Genomic DNA, 22,272 nt, shown 5'->3' on the forward strand with positions numbered 1-22,272 from the left:
GTGATATAATATGAGGCTCAACAAGAGGATGGGAAACGGGGTGATTTTGATTAAGATATTTGTTGTTAAAATAAGGAAAATAATCAGATTTTGTTTCAATTAAATATAGGTTAGGATTATTACCCACATTTTTCCGAACAAGCGTTTCCCACCATGGGAGTCAGACTTCCCTGATTGGTCAGTTAAGTCTGTCGTCACATCCGTCGAATTTCCGTGGAAGCTGATTGGTTCAAGAATCATGTGACTCTGTGACTGGTCTATAAACTTCCTCGAAGGTGCATAGGCGCGAAATTTTTAACAGTCGGTTTCAGTCGTACTGTCCTGTGTGACTACAGTACATTTATATGTTATTTTTGTACTGTATTTACTTAATTAAAGCGTATTTAAGTCAAAATGGACTGTGTGGCTTTCCCAAGAGTTCTGCCAAATTCACCAAGGAAAGCACGGGGACAAATTCAGGTTAGTAACTTTTTATTTGCCTCAATTTAACATCCCATCAATTTGCTGACGTGAACAAAGTAGGCTATGCCTTTTAAATTGGACAAACAGGACTGAGTATTAGCTACAGTTATGTGTCTTATTAAATCAATTCTATGTGTGTTATTGACCATATCAACTTTACCGACTTCCTTAGTCTTACTAACCGCCCTTCACTCTTGTTTTTAGGTCATCTTTGGACCAATGTTTTCAGGCAAAAGGTGAGTTTTTAATCCATAAAACAATACAAATGCACTTCCTTTTCTATCAGTTGCAAGCTGTTGTCATTCAGTTTCAACATTTTAAAGTAATGTTAAATATATATTCCGCTCATACTTGAACATCCCGCCAAATAACCTCCATTGTTTACCCAGCTGCTGTCTATTGAGGTTATGACTCACAAGTTATGTAGTCTGCTTTGTATTTTAATACATTGTGGCACCACTTTAAAACGATATTGCACATTATACTAAACAATATCACCATATAGTAGTATATGTTGACTCGTGCTTATGGTGTAGTAGAATGTTGTTTGAAATTGTTGTTAAAGAGGAAATGTCATTTATAATGTACAGTTATGTTTCTTCTGACGTTAACTAAACTATTATCTTTATTTGTGAAGCACTGAACTGATGAGGAGAGTGCGCAGGTTCCAGATAGCCCAGTACAACTGCTTGGTGATCAAGTATGCAAAAGACACTCGTTATTCTGACAAAGGCATGGCAACACATGACAAGTAAGTACCCTGTTTTAATTGATTTACAGAAATATACCAGTGTTTGTGCTTTGTGTTTGTGAATATAACAAAAATGAAAGATCTTAAGACTTTGTTACCTTGCTTTGAATTGTAAATGTTTGCACATCTGTTTATGCAATTTCCCTACAAAAACAAGTGATACATAAGGTAACATAACATGTTTGCACTTAACAAACTAAGTAGGCTAAAATAGAAATGTCAAAAGAACAATGTAAAACTAAGATTGCTTAAAATATTTCTACAAGAAAATAAATTATTATTTTGTCCAAAAGAGTAGACTTTATTTCGACTTAATCTAAATATAGGATTGTATTATTTGCTTTTAAAGAGAAAGGAAGAAATACTGTGTGCCTTTTGTTGTCCTGATACCTTGGCAAAAGAGGACCTCTAGTGGGGACATTCCTTCTTATTTTATCTTCTTCTTCTTGGATTATTTTTAGAAGCGGTTGGAATCCAAACGTTGCATTACTGCCCACTACTGGATAAATAATAAACTGCCTTTTCCAAAAACACTATTATAATCAGAATCAGAAACAGGTTTATTACCAGGTAGGTTAACACATTTATTTACAATTTGGCTTAACGGAATATATATATAGGAAAAAACATAATTAAGCTTAACTTTTTGTACTCTTATCTCAAATGAGTACTAATATATGTGTGAGGTGTAAAACAGAACAATATTCTATACTAAAACCTTTTAACTACAGTGCAAAAAAACCCCACTTTTTATACCATGAGCTGCAAAATGACACTGTACAGGCGAGTTGGGTTCTTGTACCGGAGCCCCTCAAGGCTGCATGCTCAGCCCTCTCCTCTACTCCCTGTTCCCACACGACTGCGTGGCCATACACAGCTCCAACACCATCGTGAAGTTTGCTCACGACACGACCGTCATCAGCCTGATCACCAACGGCGACGAGACGGCGTACAGAGAGAAGGTCGAAAACCTGACATCTTGATGCCAGGATAACAACCTCCACCTCAACGTCAGCAAAACAAAGAAGCTGATTGTGGATTACAGGAAGCAACAGGGAGAGGGACACGCCCCCATCGCCATCAATGGGACTACGGTGGAGAGAGTCAGCAGCTTCAGGTTCCTCAGTGTCCATATCACTGAGGACCTGACATGGACTCTTCACACCACCACCATCACCAAGAAAGCTCGACAGCGGCTCCTCTTCCTCTGCAGGCTGAAGAGGTTCAACATGAACTCCAGGATACTCTGAAACTTCTACAGGTGCACCATAGAGAGGATCCTGACCTTCTACAGGTGCACCATAGAGAGCATCCTGACCTTCTACAGGTGCACCATAGAGAGGATCCTGACCTCCTACAGCTGCACCATAGAGAGGATCCTGACCTTCTACAGGTGCACCATAGAGAGGATCCTGACCTCCTACAGCTGCACCATAGAGAGGATCCTGACCTTCTACAGGTGCACCATAGAGAGCATCCTGACCTTCTACAGGTGCACCATAGAGAGCATCCTGACCTTCTACAGGTGCACCATAGAGAGCATCCTGACCTCCTACAGGTGCACCATAGAGAGCATCCTGACCTTCTACAGGTGCACCATAGAGAGCATCCTGACCTTCTACAGGTGCACCATAGAGAGCATCCTGACCTCCTACAGGTGCACCATAGAGAGCATCCTGACCTTCTACAGGTGCACCATAGAGAGCATCCTGACCTTCTACAGGTGCACCATAGAGAGCATCCTGACCTCCTACAGGTGCACCATAGAGAGGATCCTGACCTTCTACAGGTGCACCATAGAGAGGATCCTGACATTCTACAGGTGCACCATAGAGAGCATCCTGACCTCCTACAGGTGCACCATAGAGAGGATCCTGACCTTCTACAGGTGCACCATAGAGAAGATCCTGATCGGCTGCATCACGGCCTGGTACGGCAGCTGCACCGACCTCAACCGTAAGACTCTACAGAGGGTGGTGAAAACTGCACAGAACATCACCAGGACGGAGCTGCCATCCATGGAGGACCTTTACTCCCAGCGGCCCAGGAAGAATTCCCACAGGATTATCAAAGACCCCCATCACCCCAGCACAAACCTTTTTGTCTGTCGCTGTCTGGCAGGCGGTACCGCAGTATCTGGACTAAAACACCAGCCTCAGAGACAGTTTCATTCCACAGGCCATAAGACTATTAAACACCTGAGCTCTGTAAAGTGCCTCCATAAACATTAATTTGTTTGCATCTTATAATTTATTTATCTATATATCATATTCCATTTACATGTATATAAACTCTTCTTGAAATTATTTCAATTTTATTTTGTATTTACTTGCACATCTTACAACATTCTCTTGCACTATTTTATTTCTATTGTTATTCCTTGAACTATTTTATTGGTTTTATTTGTTTTATGTCCTATATATTCATGTTGCATTGTTGGAGGAGCCTGGGACTGAAGTTTTTCATTGCCATATCTACACTGTAGCTACTCTGCACATGACAATAAAGCCTTGAATATTGTTTAGATATACCCGGGCAGGCTCTCTTTTCAGAGGTCCCCTGGGCAGAGTTCCCGTTAGAATATTTTTTTGCCGGTCAACATGTCCGTTAAAGTTGAAATCTTCCGGACAAAATTAGATAAGTGCCGGTTAAAGGTCTTCTTTGTTATTTATTGAGCTTTAAAACAAATTGATATGATTCGACATTAAACAAACTAATTATAGTAGATTAACTACATTATTCAAAAGTGTACAGTAATTTACAAAAACGCGGGAATAATAAACGGAGCGCTCTCTCCTTCTCCTGACAGCCCGTCAGTATCATGCAGCTCGCGGATCCAGTAATGAGTGACCCGACAGTAAAACTAAACATATCTATAACTAGTTTAGGTAGTTTGAGAGGTAATTAAAATAGCTACGTGTGATTTTCTAACCTGAAGTGTGTTTTGCTCTGCTCGCCGCTGCAGGGGATCATGCAGAGCTGCGTGTCGACTCGTCAGCAGCAGCCGATCTCTCTCTCCTGTCAGATTAGACTTTACTCGCATTTATGTCCATATCGATCAGATCTAGCTAGTTCTAGCTAATGATATGACTACCTGCTTGTTAAAAGACACCTAAACAATAAGCGTCGCTATGCAACCGGATGAGGCCACAAAGTATAGCGCAGCATTATGCATTTGTTTACATGCCCACCGGAACCCCGAGGCATTACCAACAGATCAACGCACAATCAACCCATACAGGACATCTCTTTCTCCACATTAAGTGTTAGACATTAGAATTGACAATTTTTGTCTGTCACATACTCTTTTGTCTGTCACATACTATTCTTGTCTGTCACATAAGTGGCGCAACTGATGCGGTATTGCGCTAAGGGAAAATTATTTTGACCGGACATTTTGACCGGAGAGATTTAGATTTGCCGGACTTCAGCATATTTTACCGGTCATTGTCCGGTAATTACCGGCTAACGGGAACTCTGCCCCTGGGACATGTGGGCCACCGAGGCGGTGTTTGGGGCGACAAAGTCTGCTCCTCCGGGAGCGAGGACGAAGATGGCGAGTCGGGCGGGAGTAAGCTAGTGTCCAGAACGGTGGGTAACGTAAGGTCCCCATCTGACCGGTTGCTCTTATCTCCTTGCCTTTCATAAAGCTAAACATGCACGTCCCATGTCTTCCCATTTCGAGGATATTCCTTTACTGAAGTGGCTAGGGGTAAATCTCAGAAGCGCCTATCACTAGGGATGGGTATCGTTTGAAATGTATCGATTCCGATTCCGGTTCTGCTTATCGATTCCCCGTTTCGATTCCAAAATTGTAAAAGAAAGAGGTCAAACGTTTAGATAAAAAAATATCTTTATCCTTTTAAGCTTTAAGTGACATTTTTACAAATAAAAAATATACATGCAATACAAATGTATTGCACAATAGCTGTGCTTTATTTTAACTGAGATATGCCTGTGGCAAGCTATTAACAGGCATTACACTGTGCCTTGTCTTTTTCTTTGTTAGTGTAGTGGAGCCTCACTTTAGAGCGTTTACCACGATCCATCTTTGGTGTTATGAAGTGACTGAGCTCGTAAACTGTCTACGGGAGGGCGGGGGGAGCCTCGCTGCGGGGCAACTGTGGACCTCTGTCGCCTGTCAGCGCAACTTACAAAAATTAAGGGCGGTGCCGGCCGTCAGCGTACCGAGCCGGCCCGCTGACGACCGACCGTTCTGTGATTCTCCAGAACACACAGATGGCCAGTCCACCCTTACCCTGTATTCCACCGGGTCACCGTGGCGCAGACGGACCCGGTGGAATACAGGGACTACCGCGTTTAGGAACCGTTAAGCAGAACCAAAATTGTGTATTTTGTATGGGTACCCGGTACCCATCTGGAACCGAGTTTGAAGGGGGACACACGGAGAATGAAGACCATCGCGCAAACTATCAGTGGGGAGTTGAGACTCAAGTTGAAGGCTGCTTTCTCATGGATCTGAGGACATCACAAAAACCGCGCAGGAGATCGTTTACATTGTGTCCGTGTCCAGCAACGGAGAGTTGCTTTCGACTTTCTTGGACTGATTGAACTGGGTGCTGACCGAACTGCGCAGGCCATAAAAGACAGACCTTTGAAGCACTTCCAGGAGGCATGATCACTGGACGACAAAGTTGGTCGCCATGTGCACAGACAAGGCTGCTGTTAACGTCGGTATGTACAACGGAATTGTGCCAAAACTATGCCAACTGGCTGCGGTGGGAGACTCCCTTGTGCAGAGTCTGTCACACGTGTTGAATCTACTGGCATCAAGTGAAGACGGTACTCTGTTGATGTCACTCTCTTAAGGAACTTTCCTAGAAAATCGGAAACTCGACACTTGGTTTTCCTCCATTGTTGTTAATCTCAACGCTTTCTTTAGTTGTGCTTGTGAACCACACTCCACAATGATCAGTCCTCTTCTCTTCACATCCACTAACTTAACATCACCAAGTTTGTCCGTGATCCAACCTGCTACCTCGTGCTTGTCAGACAGAACTCAGCTATATTTCACCCAGTAAGTGTTATTCCTGCCAAGTATGGTTCATCTTTGTTGTCATTCCTATCACTGTTACTAGATAAATCTTTTTACTTCCTGTTTCATTACGTCCTGCTGCTCAAAACTTCTCCAGAAACTTCCGTTATGGTGTGTCTTAAGTAATTATTTTGTTACACCTCCTGCATAAAGTAACTTGCAATGTATTACTAGTATCAGATACATTTTAAAATCTGTAATAATATTAATGTCCCCCCTCTATTCTTTCCATCTGTTAGAAACACAATGGAAGCTGTACCAGCCAATATTCTTGGAGACTTGCGGCCTCAGGCATTACAAGCCTGTGTCATTGGAATAGATGAAGGACAGTTTGTAAGTATATATGCTTCACATTTTCTCTTTCTTTATATTGTTCACTTGTAGAAACCAGTATGTCTTACTTGGGACAGATTCCTCACTAACCAATCCCTGCTTCTTTTGTGTTATCGTAGTTTTCAGACACAGTGGAGTTTTGTGAAGAAATGGCCAATTTAGGGAAGATAGTCATTGTAGCTGCCTTGGATGGAACCTTTCAGAGAAAAGTGAGTATCTGTGTTTGTCTCAATGTATATTTCACCATCACTGAGACACTGTGGATGCTGATAATGCACCTCTGTCTGGAAAAAGTCCAAGACAATAAAAACATTCTTAAGCGAGGACGGTGAACAATCTGCATGAGCAGCACTCTTTAACAGCGCTCATGATCACTCTCTATAGTGTTCTGTCCTTGTAATGTTATTAAACCTCCATCCATTTTCTGACTGCTTTTCTGCTGTTCTGTGCATTCTTGTAGCCCTTTGGAAACATCCTGAACCTCATCCCTCTAGCGGAGAGCGTAGTGAAGCTCCACGCCGTCTGCATGCAGTGTTACAAAGAAGCTGCCTACACCAAGAGGATAGGAGAAGAGAAGGAGGTGAGGAGGCCAATCCGTTTCCTTCAATACTATGGCGTGTCTATATATTGAATTATTATAACAAGATGGTTATACCAAAATCTGTTCGCAATACTCAAACAGTTACTTATTTCAATAAAAGCCTATATGTTATTTGAAATCTCCTGTTTTCAGCGGTAATTATAAAAATGATTTAGAGGGTGTATTAAGACCATTTTAGCCAGGAGAGGGGGTAATTATCAGAGAAAGACTTCTGAATTTGGGAAATTTATGAAATAGAAACAAGTTAACTTGACCAAAAATATCTAGTGTTCTTTTAAATGAGACCTTCAAGTCTTGTAGAAAAATTCAAGTATTTCTTCCGGAAATATAACACATTAATCCCAAAGAATATCCCAAAACATTCTTGGGAATTTGCCTCTTATGCCCCTTTCACACCGGCGCTTTTCCAGCTCCTGCTGGGAGCTAGAGCCTGAAAAGCGCCGGTTTTTCCTGTTCACACCGCAGCGGCGGCGCGTCATAGCTCCGGAATGCGGTTCACTTCCAGCTCCAAAAAGTTGTCGGTCCAGAGGCAAGAGCTTTGGAGCTATGACGCGGCGTCGCTTACGTCGAGGCGTGCAGGAAACCTTACTTTGACCATCCGTTCGCTGTTATTGATCATTGTGGAGAGCAGGCAGACGTTTTGTTTGTTATTATAGCAGCTATCGGATGGAATTAATACATGGGCTGTACAGGTTGTCATGTCCGACTATCAGAAGTAGAATCATAATGAAAAATACGCCGGTAAAATGTGCCTGTAGAAAACGGCTTAGCAAGTAGTCAGTTTAGCTTCGGTTGCTATGCTAACATCACCCATGTTATACCAGAGAAACTTTCATAACAGCGTTGTGATGCCAAACAGCGTCAATTCAGACTGACACACATTCACTTAAGGGGAACTGGGGATATGTATCAGCTGCTTGTGTGACAGTCAGACAGTGAATACTTTAGAGCCGTGTGAGCTAACGGGAGAATAAACTCCCGTTGAAGAGCAGCCAGCACTGTAGCGGTCGGTAAATGCCGCTGCAACCACGGCACTCTGGAGAAAAGTATAAGGTTGGAGAAGTCGTTATTTAATTTAATCTGGCTTCGTATGATTAAAAGCAACACGATCGTCGACCCGACGCAGTCCCCGGCCCGTTGTTGTTGTGGGAGAAAATCTCTCGGCAGCTCTGGGCGGTGTGAACAGAGCGGGAGCTGAAAAGGGAAACCGGAGCTGAACCAGAAAAGCTCTCGCTAGGAGCTAGAAAGGGAAAAGCGCTGGTGTGAAAGCCGCATTATACCAACAGTAGCCCTAATTCATCATCAGTTGTGTCCATCCCCTTTACTCCTGGTGGTATATTAACGGGGGGGGGGGAAATCTTATAACCTGGTAATAATGTTTCCTCTGTGCCACAGGTGGAAGTGATTGGTGGAACTGACAAGTACCAAGCGGTGTGTAGAAAGTGTTACGGAGGTCTGGTGGTGCAAAAAGAGAACAGCGCTCCTTTCAAGAGCGAAACTCCACAAAACATCTACGGAGGAAAAGTTGTGGACTCTGCGTTTCCCAGGAAGCTTTTCTCCTCTCTCCAACTTTGAACAAAAAAAAGACTTGCTGCAAAAGTTCAGCAGTGGGAACAAATCCTGTAATCAATTGTTTGTGTGTGTGCGCATTGGAGTGGCTTTTCTTAAATCTAAATGTTTTTCTGTTATTTTAAGGTGCCTCTAAGTTACTGCTAAATAACTAAATTTGAACATAATAATGTATTTCCTTTGTTGGTGTTAGGTGTTTTATAGGTGCATGTATTTTTATTTTTACATAATATAAAGTTGCACTTAAATAGCCGTAAACAATGATTTAAGCATCTTATTAACTTTCATAGGTTTAACTACTCTGTGGTTTTAATATATGTAGTTTTAGTTTCTTTCAACATCTTTATTGTTAGCCTGCCTAATGTAAGATATTAAATTATTTTTTGTAACTAAATGTATTGTGCATGTGAAATGCAGTGGTGGTTTCTTTCACATTCACGGTTTACGAGTTTTGACTAGTGTTTTCTGAACATGTATTAGTTACACATCAGGATTAATAAACTTAAATTATGCTTATTTTCAGGTTCATATTAGTATTTAATGTCTCTACTGTGACATGTCTCCATGCTTCAATGTTCAAAAAGCTCTTTATTTTTCTCATACTGCCTGTGCTGCAGCACCTCTTTTCACCCTCTGTCTGAAACCAGAGCCCAGTCTGCTCTGATTGGTTAGCCGGCTCTGTTGTGATTGGTCAACCACTTAGAGATGTCCTGCCCATTAGTCTATTACATACAATGTGTTGGAGCGCTAGCCAATAAGAGCATGGGTGAACCATAGTGATGTCACCATGTTACGGAAGTAAACATAGGCGTCCAATGGGGGTAGGAGTGTGGTGTGTGGGAGAGACATTTTGGGATTTTAGCTTTTGCAGACCATTTAAATGTTCAAATACCTTTATTACACACTACAGGAAGCGAAACTGCAAAAAGCACAAGAGGGCCTCTTTTAAATAAAAATGGTGCAACTTTTTAAAACGTGCAGTACATGTTCATTAACTCTTACACTGACTGTTGCGTAACCCAGTCACATGCTACAGAGGACCAAAATAACCTGTTTCAATCCGGCTCGAAGGCCTTGCTGTGAGCAGGAAGGTAGGAATGGAAAGAAAAGTGAAAACCGGAATTACCACTACATAAATCAACATCCTGAATGTACTGTAACTGTACATCCTGTGCCTGATATTATTCCATAAACAAATAAGGTCTCCAGTAAATCCCCGTTGTGCTTCTTACACCATGATATGAAATCATTGCAACACATGTCTTAAACATCCAAACAACATTGAAACAGATTACAAAAAACAAATCGAGCTAAAAGCAGTATTAAGTGCCAGTTTTTACAAATCATTCTAGTCTCACATCTCAAACATGCACCTTGATTAAATACAAGTTAACCTTACTAAATAAAAATACTTTACTTAACTTTAAGCATAACTTTACGAAAAATGTATTTGGGCTACAAATGTATATTACATATTGAGTTGTGGCCTTTTGGTACAACAACAATACTTATAGTAAATAAAAAGGCTCAATTTATAGACTCACTGTCATTTAGGTTGGTTCAGTCTTAACCAGAAGATACAAACATTTTAAAGTTTTGCAGATTTACAATCGGATTCCAATAACCCTTGAATAATAATTGAATAGTTTCAACTTGATATATCATTAATATTTAATCATGGTACATTTTACTTATTCAACAAACCCTTTGGACTTTATTTCCTCTCCTTAAGGCACAAAAGACAAATCAACAGCAGATTTTCTCATATTTGGCTTCAGTAGGTCATGCACGTTGTTTTCCACATTATAATCAACCTTGTATTGTACAAATGTCTTCAATGTGGTACCACAGTAGCGTCATGTTTAATAAATACAACCACAATCAATTTCTGATCCTGACAAACTCTTGAGCGTCACTCCTATTGTCTTCGTTTTCCCCCCCTTACTTTGGTGTTCGCGGTCAAATTTGGCCGGTCCTGTTTTAACTGCTATTACATTAACACAAAAACCATTAATCATCACCAAATTTAATTTAACACCCTTTCAAACTGTAAATATTGTATCAGACTACTGGTATACATGAAAAACTGCAGTAAATATACAAAGAATAGACACTGAACATGTATTGCGTGTGCCAGGTGTGATCCATGTGGGGGGATGGGCACATAAGAGCAGGAAATATGTCAAATTGTTCTGTGTGTGTTTGTGTGTGCCAGGTGTGATTCACATGGGGGGATGGGCACATAAGGGGGGGGGGGCAACACATCTAGAGTATGTCTGTGTGTGTGTTTTATCTGATCCGGATGGTTACTAATTCCTTTTCTTTATGGCGGTCATTTTTGACCGGGAACACCATGGGTGTTACAGAGTTGACTAAATCATCCAAAATCCAATGAAAGTGGTGATCAGCCATTTGATATGTTCAAATGTCTACTGTGAAGGATATCATAAAGCCTTAATGCAATCAAATGTAAAACAAAAAAGTTATGATTGATGAAAGTAGTAAATCGGTCAGATTTGACCCGAAGACAACCGGAGGGTTAAGCAGTAAGGGCCGAAACAGCCAGAACCTGATCTAGACAGTTTAGACATATCACTGAGGCAGAAAGCAACAAAGAGAAGCAGCGGTCTTTCTAAGGCCAGGTGTTTGATTCCCACTACTGCAGGCTGAGGTGTTCATCTGTAAAGTAAGACGGTGTGTCCGCTGTAGTCGCTCTTCAGCAGTTTAGATTAAGGAGCCAGTAAACCGGAGATAAAACCTCAGTGTTAACAAACCTAAATGTCACGAGGTTCTTGGAGGAAGTGTGAAGAGGGAGCTTTGTTTCTAGTAGTTAATAAGTTACTCTTCTTCAGGGTGAGGACATTCTCTGCAGATAATCCTGATCAATAAGAGCAGTTATGTACGTTCTCCTCCCTCTTCTCTATCTTAATGTTAGCTACAAGTTCAAAGGGTAGCACTGACTATAAACGCCTCTGTAGTTTGGCACTTTTACCAACACTGATTTGTTTAAGAAATGGAGGGTTTTTTTATGAATGTTCATGTACCTGTCTTAAACACTTCTGGATAAGAGTGGTCTTATACACACAGCTAGTTGAGATGAAGCACATAGAAGGCAAAACTTTCTTTCAGATGTGTTTTTATGGCTAAGAAACCTAACTGCTGATCGTTACAGAAGCCACATTTAATAGAAAACTAAAAGAGAAAGTGGACATTTGGCCACTGCACTCCCACAAAATCATTTGTCAATTTATTACATCCCACCCAACAGTTTAATAAAGGTCCTCAAGATAAATGTACAGAGGGGAAAGCATCCACTAAACCAAATAAGAAAATCAATCCAGGCACATACAACCATTAAAATGGCAGCTTTGCACGGTGGGATCTATGTACAAATGCACATCGTCAGGTCCCAACAGAGAGCTGGAGCCGTCACAGGTATTCTTCACAACGTCACATGACCTTTGACCTCCTTGGTTCAATTTAACTACCTATCCTCTGCAGGATCAGCCTATTTGAGGTAAAAAAAAGTTGCATCTTTACACACAGGTCTAAAGTCAGCACTGATCTCAACGGTCAGCTGATTTCTTAAGATCTGACTTGAGACCCTTTGACGTAAACAGCAGCGTCTCTCATCTACACCTTGCAGTTGCACTGCTCAGGCTTTTAAGTCGAAAAACACTTAGAAAGATTGTTGAATCAAATGTCAAATCACATCAATATGATATAGCTCAGCCTGCGCAGTGCAGCTCCCATCAGTGAGCCGACAGAGGAAACGCCGCCTCGTCCCTTTCTCTCAGTAGCTGGGCGGCTGGTAGCCGGCGTCGGCTGGCGGCGGGGGGGGTGGGGGTGAAGGGAGGCTGCGGCTGCATGTCGGGCCCATTGCTGGGATAGGCTGAGTATGTGGTAGGGGTGTAGGTGGTGGGGTTGTAGGAGGTAGGGGCGTAGGTGGGAGGGTAGGCGGTGTGGTGATCCTGTGGAGGCTCTGTGTAGGTCGGGAGGGTCGAATCGTTCACGCCGCGCCGGAAACGGACCAGAGCAAAGTAGGTCAGGATTCCCTGCACAACGAAAACGTATTACAGTTAGTTTTTCCAGTACTTTCAATGATTCACGTTTTTATACAGCATTTCAGAGGATGTGCCGTAGTTTACTTTGGACTTATTTGACTGATGGACATATTCTTATCAACTTCTAACTGAACTGGTTTAGATTGGGGGAAGTAATCCATCACTATGACATATACTGCATTAAACTGTTACACATGGTTGGGTAGTAAGTAACTGATAACATGCAATCGGGAAGAAGGAAACAATAATGGGTAAATCATCAACTCGGATTACAATTGATGAATATTATGAACAATCAGTTCATCATAAGAGCCGGTTCAATACAAATATTTGTTAAAACCTGTTTTTCAGGTCTCAGGCTCGAAAATGACATTCCCAGAACAAATGACCATATCTTCCCTTCTAAAAGGGTTAAATTAATAATCTTTATTCTCAAAGTAATGATAAACCTGTGAGTTGGATGTAGAAAAGTCAGAATCAATATAGATGTTTTTTATTTTAAAGAAAATTCAGATTGAATTTACAAAAACTGTAAATGATAGTGTCCGTCCAAAAATTCTTTTTTACTTATAGTGAAAACTACCCTTGGATGATGGTAAGGTAGACTAAAAGCTTTAGGAATCCAAAGTACAACATATGATAAGTACCCTGTATCAAGATCGATGCAAAACAAGTGACATTTGACCTTTTTAGAGAGGTTTAGCAAAAAAAACTGCACCTCTGAGGTGATTTGGGTGGAAATGGGCGTTTTTACCGTTTCTCTGGAACCTATTGGTCGATTTTGGTGATTGACATCTCTTTTTTACCGTTAGAGCCAATAGAATCGAAGGGGGATTTTCACATACACACACATGTTAACAAAAAAAGGTTGGGGCTTTGCGCATGCAGGTTTGCATCAGAGTGGACCTATCTCTCGCTCTGACATCTGGAAACGGAAAAGCAGTTTTATTGCTTATGGATTATCAGAAATCATTTCAAAGGGACACAGACACATTGGATTAACCTATGGATTAACTTCAGCAGCGTTTTTATCGTTTTTATGCCATTGAAGACCATTTTTGACCAGACAACGACAAAGGTGAGCCATTTTGCCGTTTCTAGCTACCTAGCGCCACATGTTTTGATGTCTGTTCTTGTTAATATCTTCCCGAGTTCTTATCATGGAGTGATGTATGTATGTACCGATCGATTCTGTGTCATCTCACGATCAGATCGATGGGTTGGACGTGCAGCTACGATAAGTAATAAGGGTGTTATGAGTGAGTTTCTGTGCAAAACGCCGTTAGCATTTTTCGCTCGTTCATTCATAGGCTCAGCGCTAGCTTTGTGGGGTTTCTTTTGAAAAAAAAAAAAAAAAGATCAGTTAGCTGAGTTTCTTCCCGTTACATGGATATAAAACATTCATAGTTTATTGAATATTAAGATGCCCTCAGACGCTGTTTCCTGCAGATGACGCGTTTTTCCCCCCGGTATCGGGGGTGCGGTGGAGAAGAGGTTAATTAATGTTCATTTGTGGATGATGTTCTTTTTCATTTGCATTGAAAATGGCAGATGAACATTTAGAGTAAGAGCTCCTCTTGTTGCATTTGATTAAAAAGCAACAAAAAGACAGGAACTGAAACCACGTGATCTAAAACAAACACAGTACACCTGTAGTCTGTTTAAGTATTGTTTTCATAGGGTCATGTGATTTGACCTACTGACAATCCTAATAATGCAAAGTGCATTTTATTTGACTTGAAAATGAAATGAGATGTTTAAAAGAATATTTGTGGATCTAATTTATTAATTAAAAGCTTTTGAACTATTCCAGATGTATTCAAATGAGATTAATTTGTTTGCAAACAATGGATTTTGTTTCTTATTACGTAAAAAGAAATTAACTACATTATCCGAGCCCAATGTATGGTATTGAAGCCTGCTGAATGGTGCATTCAAGTGATGTTGGGACGCCTCAAACCCATGATTTGTCCAGAAGACAAACAAAAAGCAAATGTTTACTCTTGTAGTAATGTCAAGTCAGTACAATAATACATTTATTTGTATGACATACATTTAATCAAAGTTTCTAGTGATAAAAGGTTTGCTGTTTAGCAGCTGACTCAAGTGTAAAATGTCCAAAGTTCCCACCATAATTGAACACACCAACCAGGAAGACTTCCACATACATTATGGGATTTCCTGTGATATCATGTGAAAATGATAGCCAGCCATAAATAAATACTGAACATTGATTACTGACCGAATGCAGGGTTCAAGTCTCTTTCAAGTTTTTGCTTCAAGGATATATTTCGATATTTCGGGAAATATGGTAATAAGCTTTCACTCAGATGAGAATACAAATATGAGCTGTTTTTAGCATTCCCGCTCACCCAAGTGGCGATGGAGAAGAAGGAGAAGGCCACGGTCGCACGGGCGGCGTCCTCTGGGAGACCGCTGACGTTATGAGTTTTGGCCCACTGACTGGCCAGCAGGCAGAAACACACAAACCACAGGAAGCTCCACGCCCCTGCAAAGCATAGAAGGACACAGATGTAAAAACACACACAGATATACATGTACTCACTGCATGAAAAGACAACAAAAGTGTTCGGCTGAAAACCCTGATATGAAGAGTAAAATCCTGTGAAATACTAACAACAACGTCAAAAGAATACAAAGAGCTCTCTTGTTGCCATCTGCTCAATTCAACAAGATGTTTTCCAAACTACCACTTCTTTGTTTCCTCGAAGAATGGCTGACTGTGAACTGTGTCATGTACAGCTGATGAATGATTAACCTCATCCCAATCTGTGATGTCATCTGCCGCGATGTATAATATACGTCTTGTTATGTCAGGAAAACAGACAGCAGCCTGTTGCATATCACGTTATTACTCAGGGGCTTTCTGTATAAATAAAACATTGACATAAAGTTGATATGGAGATAAGGAACAACATAAGCATTCATATGGAGTCGGATGTGTCCAATATACACTGTTTTAGCTCCGTTTTTGGTCTCCTCCAACGCCTAAGGGAAATATAGTTAAGTTACGCTTTTATTATTATTAGGATACAATTCTATATATTTGAACAGGTTGGTTTTTAGTCTAGGACAGAAGATGTGTAGACTTTTTGCAGCCCTGATATAAATGAAGAGCTTGTTCAATTATTTTGGAGCCAGGGTTTCAGAGCTGAGGGGAACACCAGAGAAGATTGACATTTCTCTGTGGGACATCTATCTCAATCCATTAAGTAATTGTGTGATAGTAAAATAAAATATTGATTAGTGCAGCTTTAAATCTCAATCAAACCAACTAAGAAATCACTTTGACTCTCCTGCTCACCTGAAAATCCCAGGTCGGCCATGACAGCGTACTTCCTTTCGTGTGCGTTGCTCATAAAAGGCACGTAAACGTCCAACACCAGGAAGGCCACACATGCCAGGAAGGCAATCACACCGATGCCGATAGCGTAATGACATGCCGAGTCATTCTGGTTGAAGATGCACTTTGCTTCGGAACTGTGGGCAGTGTTGACATATCCCTCTGTTGTGATGGAGGCAAACACCACCAGGGCAAATATCTACATTGATAGGGAGAAAAGGAAAATGTGGCCTTTAATCATTTGCAAAGTCACACAATAGGAATTTCTCAGATTAACAGTAACATAGAACTGCTCAATGTGGTTTTGAGACTGATTTGCTTCCTTTTCGGGCAGCCATTAGTTTCACTTCATAAAAGCACCATGTGACAATCTACCAGCAGAGAACTAAAGTCTTACTCAAAAATAAGAATCACTGTGATATGAAAATGTTGTTGAGAGGGAGTCCATTTGGAAAACTCCGGTGGTGAATTCAAACAAAACCCCGACATCTGGGATTTGGATCTGCTTCCAAAAATGTTTTCAATTAGTAGCTTTGTGCCCTCTATGCAAATAATGTGTTCAGCTTTCATTGTATTACAGAGCTTCCTGTAAAGCAGTTTAAATATCAAATATTTCAAATATACTAAGAGTGAGTCCTCAACATTTATTTTTATGTGACAAAATAAGCAACATCCTCAGGGTTGTGCCTACTGAAAGCCATCTCCACAGAAAACCCTAAAATAATGTGTCATAACATTTAAAGAAAGTCCTGAAAGAACCTCTGTCCATTTCCTATTTAACAAATCAAAACATGCAATCATTACACAAACAGGGATACAAATGTGTGTCATCATAAACAGTCTCTTTAAATACTCTTCTGCTCATCGCGTGTTTACAAAGTGACGAGTACTATCTGCGGCCCGGTCCCTCTGAGCGTCCCGTGCTCTGTTGCTGTCTCCTCTGGTTACCCACCTAACCATGTGACCTACTTCTGAGTGCAGCTGCCATGTGACTGCAGAGATGCCACTAACAACACTCATAATGAGATCGGGGAGGAGGATAGAGAGCGACAGTTTGAACGGGTGGGAAGGAGGACAAGGTCAGATGAGAGAGCAGAAAGGAGAGAGAAAATGGGCCACAAACCTGCTGATAGGGTGAGACAAAAAGAACCGAAAAATTGCAGAAGACAGAGACAGTAGGGAAGTGAATGCAGTGGGGGGAGTTCCAAAACACAAGACAAAAGTGAGATAGAGGGATCGTTAGTGGAGCAGACGGTGTTTCTGAACTGAACAGACAGATGGTTTGTGTGTCGAGTGACAGATGTTACAAGACATGTTAGCCTTATCCTTCTATATGTGTATAGAGGAAGCTTTGGGGGCTCACTGTGGGATGGAAAGATATAGGAGTTTAATACAGATGGTAGTGCTGGGCGGTATACCGTTTCATACCGAATACTGTGAACTTTATACTGTATGATATTCATTTTTAATATACCGCAATACTGTTGAAAAAGTGGCGAAGGGCGCTCGAGCGGTGCGGCAATGAAAGGAGTCCCCTGGGGAGTCATTTCACTGCCGCACCACTGAAATGAATGCTGGGGTACAGTGTCAAACATAGTAGCAGTAGCATAACATGTGAAGCTGAATGTGAAGATGGACACTGAAGAAAATGAGACTGGAGATGGAGATGACATACGAGGAGAGGAGCTGTGACTGTCGTCTGGACGTCTGACGTGGACCAAACAAACATTTATTGTGAATGTTGTCGAACTAAAATTGTTGCCCAAGGAGGTAACACAAGTAATTTACTCCCACCAACTCAACAGAAAGCACTTATTGGAGTACGAAGAATGTATAAAGATACGATCTGCTTCAACAAGCACTACTGGTGAAATGCCTAAAGTCGAGTCGAGCGTCTCTTAAAGACGCATTTGTTCGAGGGACTGCCTATGATAGGAAAAACGTATAAATATAAATACATTTCCAGTCATTGAAAGTAAATAAATAATTACCATGATACTGTTATAATTTGGAAAAATACCGTGATATGAGTTTTTATACACACAGTATATACATTTATTTTTATTTTTATTAAATGTATCCTTTGCAGGGTGAAATTGTGATGATTACCTTATGTAACATTGTTTGTTGTTCACCCCAATAATGTAAACCAAAAAAAGATGTTGCAGTTATAAATATTTGATTCTTCAACAACATTTAAGTAATTTCAGTATAAATTGGTGCCATTTTAGAGTTTAAGAATGATTTTGAACAGGATAATCATGGCATGTTCATATTGTCACATAATTAACGTATATATACTTGTAATACACTTTCTTTACAGAGTAACAATAGTAAGGCCATTCAACACTTTAAATGACCAAGCGCCATTTTACCCAGAATTTTTAATTGTCCCAGGTGCAGAAGTGGTGCATCATGGGACCTGTAGGCAGTGCTACAAAGCGAACAATCCCCCTTGTGTCATAGGTGCTGTTTCGTGGAAGTGAGATCAGCTAGCCAATGTGAATTTGAGATGAGCTGGGCACAGCTGCACAAAGTATGTATATGTATATGTATATGTATATGTATATGTATATGTATGTGTATATGTATATGTATGTGTGTGTGTGTGTGTGTGTGTAAGAGGTAGAGCACACCACATATTCACCTCGATTAAAAGCGAGGGTCAAGGGGGGAGAGAGGTGTCACCTTACCTGCACATTAGGCCCTGTTTACCAGTGACCGCCAGTGACACACACATCATCTCAAGCAACACACAGCAGCTGGTACAACCAGAGCACATTCTGTCCTCATCTACCACACTGGATTCTCTACAGTGTCTAGGTGACGCTGTGTGTTTTCTCATCCGTACAATACACTCACCTTGTAGGGCTGAACGATTAATCGATTTTAAATCGAAATCGCGATTTTAAATGATGAGATCATCAAATCGCAAAGCCTGCGATCTTTTAAAAAAAAATATTTTTTTTTTCTTCTTGTGTGTCAGCCATTGTTAACCAATCAGAAGTGGCCCATGATAAAAGGTGATAGACAGATTGATCCAATCACCTGCCAAGTATTTTTGAAAGTGCCTGCCCTTTTCCAAATGGCAATGGAGCTTTCCTAGATGGTTTGGTGAAACAAACCACCTGAGTCAGGTTAGTAATGCTCCATCACATGTTTTACATCTATTACAGGGCGAATCTTAAACTGAAGCTTGACTTTAAAGCAACCCAACGGAAGTTTCATGTAAGTTTAGTTCTTTCACTCGTAGCTCGGGCTGCGGGGGTGCTAGAGACGGGAGCATGTTGATACGACCTTCCTAGCCGGAGATATGGCCGCATTTTACAATAAACTTCCGTTGGGTCGCTTAAAAACAAATATTGCAAATCGAATCGCAATCGCAATATCTTTCAGAAAAATCGCAATTAGATTATTTCCCCAAATCGTGCAGCCCTATCACCCTACATGCCTCACAAATAGTTTACGCTTCATGAACCAAGTAAATGAAAATCAAACCCAGTCTCTCAATAATCAAAGGCCGGAGTCTGAAAGGAGACGAGAGCACGTACAATAACACTCACTTTGAATGAGGACCAAAATCTTTACTTTCTTTTTCACCATGAAGTACAAGGACAGAAACAATCCTTGAATCTGCGTGCTCACAATCTCACGGGTTAAACGACAACAAAATATTTTATTGTATAACCTGTCTGGTTACAATTCATTTTGGACTTTCCAGTTTCCAGATCAGTTTCCTCATAAGAACAACAACAAATCATTGCCACAAGATTTGCCTAGCAACAGGTGACCAGCAGCCAATACCCACTTCCCCGAACTTTCCCTGCTACAGGAAAACCCCTTTAAGCAAATACATTAACGGAAAAAACCTTTATGACAACAACTATTGATATTTCGTATTTTACAAGTTTTGCCATGCTAAACATTGTAGTAGACAGTAATATGTTTGTCTTTAGAACTTACAATGAATGTAAACCTCCTTTTAGTAAACAGAGCTATAGTGTTACAGGCTGCATAAATCACAGACGGATTCAAGTTCATCACACATCCCAGATTTGAGTTTGTGTTGTGTTACTTTCCAGTGGTGTAAAGTAACTATGTGCATTTACTCACGTACTGTTCTTAAGTCAAATGTTGTGGTACAATACTCGAGTATTTCAATATTTTGCTACTTTGTACTTCTACTCCACTACATTTATTTAATACCTTTAGTTACTTTACAGATTTGGAGTAACTCTTAAATCAGACTTTAGTTACACCTGGAGTACATTTACAATCTACCCAGCAGTATACAAAGTCATTCAAACTAGCTGCACCTTTACCAGCTCTGATAACACTTTAATGATCAATAATTAAAATCAGAACGTATAATATATATAATTCTGAATACAACAATCTGCATAATGAGTACTTTTACTTTTGGTACTTTACGTATATTTTGATGCCAATACTTTTGTACTTTTACTTGAGTAACATGTTATTGTAGGACTTTTACTTGTAACAGAGTATTCCTACACTCTGGTACTTCTACTTTAACTTAAGTACAAGATCATCTGAGTACTCCAACCTCTGTCCTTTGGTAAACACAGCTATAGTGTTACAGGCTGCAGAAATCACTGACAGATTCAAGTTAAAATTTGAGATTTGAGATTGTGTTTTGCCTCTTTCTCAGTTTCAGTTTCCTGTATTTCGTCCTCTGACAACAGCAGTGTTGACCTGCGCTGTCTCCGAGCTGCTGTCCCACACCAGCTGCTGCAACATGACGCCCCGCGGAGCCGCTGCACACAGTAGCCTGTTGTTCCGGCAAAAATAAATATGTTTTTAAACCGACCGACAGAGGGGTCTCACGCGCACCTGCTCGCGCACCTGCTTGAACACCTAGTTGGATATATCTGCTGTCTCCTTTCAACCTTTGTACACACTCTGTTAAAACATAAATCCCTACGCCCACTCACCCAGCTGAGTATCCGCACGATGGTTTGAGGTTGTCGGATAAACTTGTAGAAGTCGAAGCCTCCTCCCGCGAGCGAAACCCCGTACGCAGTAGCACCGCCCGTGTCCTCCATGTGTCCCCGTTCAGCCGCTCACCGTGTGGGTACACCTGTTTGACTGCACAGACTACTAGTTTAACTCAATTTAACTTCTGCAGGAGCCTAGTTATTCTCTGCTCCTATCGTGCTGCTTCACGAAGACAAGTGCCACCCCGAGGAGCTGCGCACGCGGATGCGCTGTCAGGCTGCGCGAAGGAGAGGCGGAGTTTAGGAGCCAGGAAACTTCCGCCAATGTGATATCAACTAACAAATATTATGCAAGTCATTAGTTTTAGAAACTTACTCAGAAATATTGATTTTGTATTTATGATAGTTTTCTTTTTTAAATAGGCTAGGCCTATATTTACTTTTGAGATACTGAGTCCTTGTATTTCGAGAAAGTGTCTCAATTCTTTGCGATACTATGAAAGTAATTATTGACAAGATAATAAAATAATGTATTTATTAATTATTTTTGAGATACTACAGTAATTAATTTAAAAAAAAAAAAAAAAGGTTCTAGTTATATTGAAATATTGAGTCATTATATATTGAGATTCGAAATCATTATTTTTGAGATAGTTATTCTGCAGATACTATGTGATTATTTGGAAACGTTTTTTTGTTATTTTAGATACTAAGTTGTTCATTTAGATACTAGGTAATTATTTCGAAATTATAAGTCAATTTATAAACTTTCTTGTTGTTTTGAGATACTAAGTAGTAAGTACACTTTGAAAAGCAGTGGCAGTTCTAGACTAATTTTACTCTGGGGCCGTGATGGGGCCAATCATTTAATGGGGGGGCACATTTAATGCAGGAAGGAGATTTTAAAATGTTTAGTTTAGAATAAAGTTTAAAAAGAGAGAGCACGCTCGTGAGCTGCAGCAGTGGGGCGGGGAGGAGCCTTGCTGCGGAGAAACTGTGGACCTCTGTCGAGGGTCAGCGCAACTTAAATGATGACAAATAAAAAATCCCTGTTAACTTCGGCCCAGGTTACAGCACAGTAACTTAGTATTTTACATAAATTGCATATCATAGA

General features: G+C 40.7%; 2 protein-coding genes across 3 annotated transcripts; one reads left to right on the plus strand and one right to left on the minus strand.

Moving 5' to 3' along the window:
• The first annotated feature begins 272 nt into the window (after positions 1 to 272).
• Positions 273 to 9,288, plus strand: tk1 (thymidine kinase 1, soluble). Of its 2 annotated transcripts, XM_034120403.1 has the most exons (7): positions 273 to 459; positions 667 to 698; positions 1,100 to 1,213; positions 6,509 to 6,602; positions 6,722 to 6,811; positions 7,063 to 7,182; positions 8,599 to 9,288. In XM_034120403.1, the coding sequence occupies exons 1-7, from the start codon at positions 394 to 396 to the stop codon at positions 8,776 to 8,778; spliced, it is 696 nt and encodes a 231-aa protein (XP_033976294.1). In that variant the 5' UTR covers positions 273 to 393; the 3' UTR covers positions 8,779 to 9,288. The 2 variants fall into 2 exon arrangements, with proteins under 2 accessions (XP_033976294.1, XP_033976295.1); XM_034120404.1 differs by lacking the exons at positions 273 to 459; positions 667 to 698; positions 1,100 to 1,213 and adding an exon at positions 5,545 to 6,251.
• Positions 9,289 to 11,891: 2,603 nt separating this feature from the next.
• syngr2b (synaptogyrin 2b) lies at positions 11,892 to 21,413 on the minus strand. The gene is made up of 4 exons (XM_034120405.1): positions 21,156 to 21,413; positions 16,162 to 16,399; positions 15,209 to 15,345; positions 11,892 to 12,827 (listed from the first exon to the last, which is right to left on the minus strand). Exons 1-4 carry the CDS (start codon positions 21,264 to 21,266, stop codon positions 12,525 to 12,527), a joined length of 789 nt encoding a protein of 262 aa, XP_033976296.1. The 5' UTR covers positions 21,267 to 21,413; the 3' UTR covers positions 11,892 to 12,524.
• Between the last annotated feature and the right edge of the window lie 859 nt (positions 21,414 to 22,272).

Source organism: Trematomus bernacchii, unplaced genomic scaffold (assembly GCF_902827165.1).
Source record: "Trematomus bernacchii unplaced genomic scaffold, fTreBer1.1, whole genome shotgun sequence".
Classification (NCBI taxonomy): domain Eukaryota; kingdom Metazoa; phylum Chordata; class Actinopteri; order Perciformes; family Nototheniidae; genus Trematomus; species Trematomus bernacchii.

Excerpts from the sequence above, each read along its gene's own strand:
- tk1 (XM_034120403.1), top strand. The coding sequence starts at position 394 with ATGGACTGTGTGGCTTTCCCAAGAGTTCTGCCAAATTCACCAAGGAAA. Across the intron at positions 699-1,099 it reads CCAATGTTTTCAGGCAAAAG|CACTGAACTGATGAGGAGAG; the intron begins GTGAGTTTTTAA and ends TTATTTGTGAAG. Across the intron at positions 6,603-6,721 it reads GAATAGATGAAGGACAGTTT|TTTTCAGACACAGTGGAGTT; the intron begins GTAAGTATATAT and ends GTGTTATCGTAG.
- syngr2b (XM_034120405.1), bottom strand. The coding sequence starts at position 21,266 with ATGGAGGACACGGGCGGTGCTACTGCGTACGGGGTTTCGCTCGCGGGA. Across the intron at positions 16,400-21,155 it reads TCGTGCGGATACTCAGCTGG|ATATTTGCCCTGGTGGTGTT; the intron begins GTGAGTGGGCGT and ends CTATCAATGTAG. Across the intron at positions 12,828-15,208 it reads TCTTCTCCATCGCCACTTGG|GGAATCCTGACCTACTTTGC; the intron begins GTGAGCGGGAAT and ends TTCGTTGTGCAG.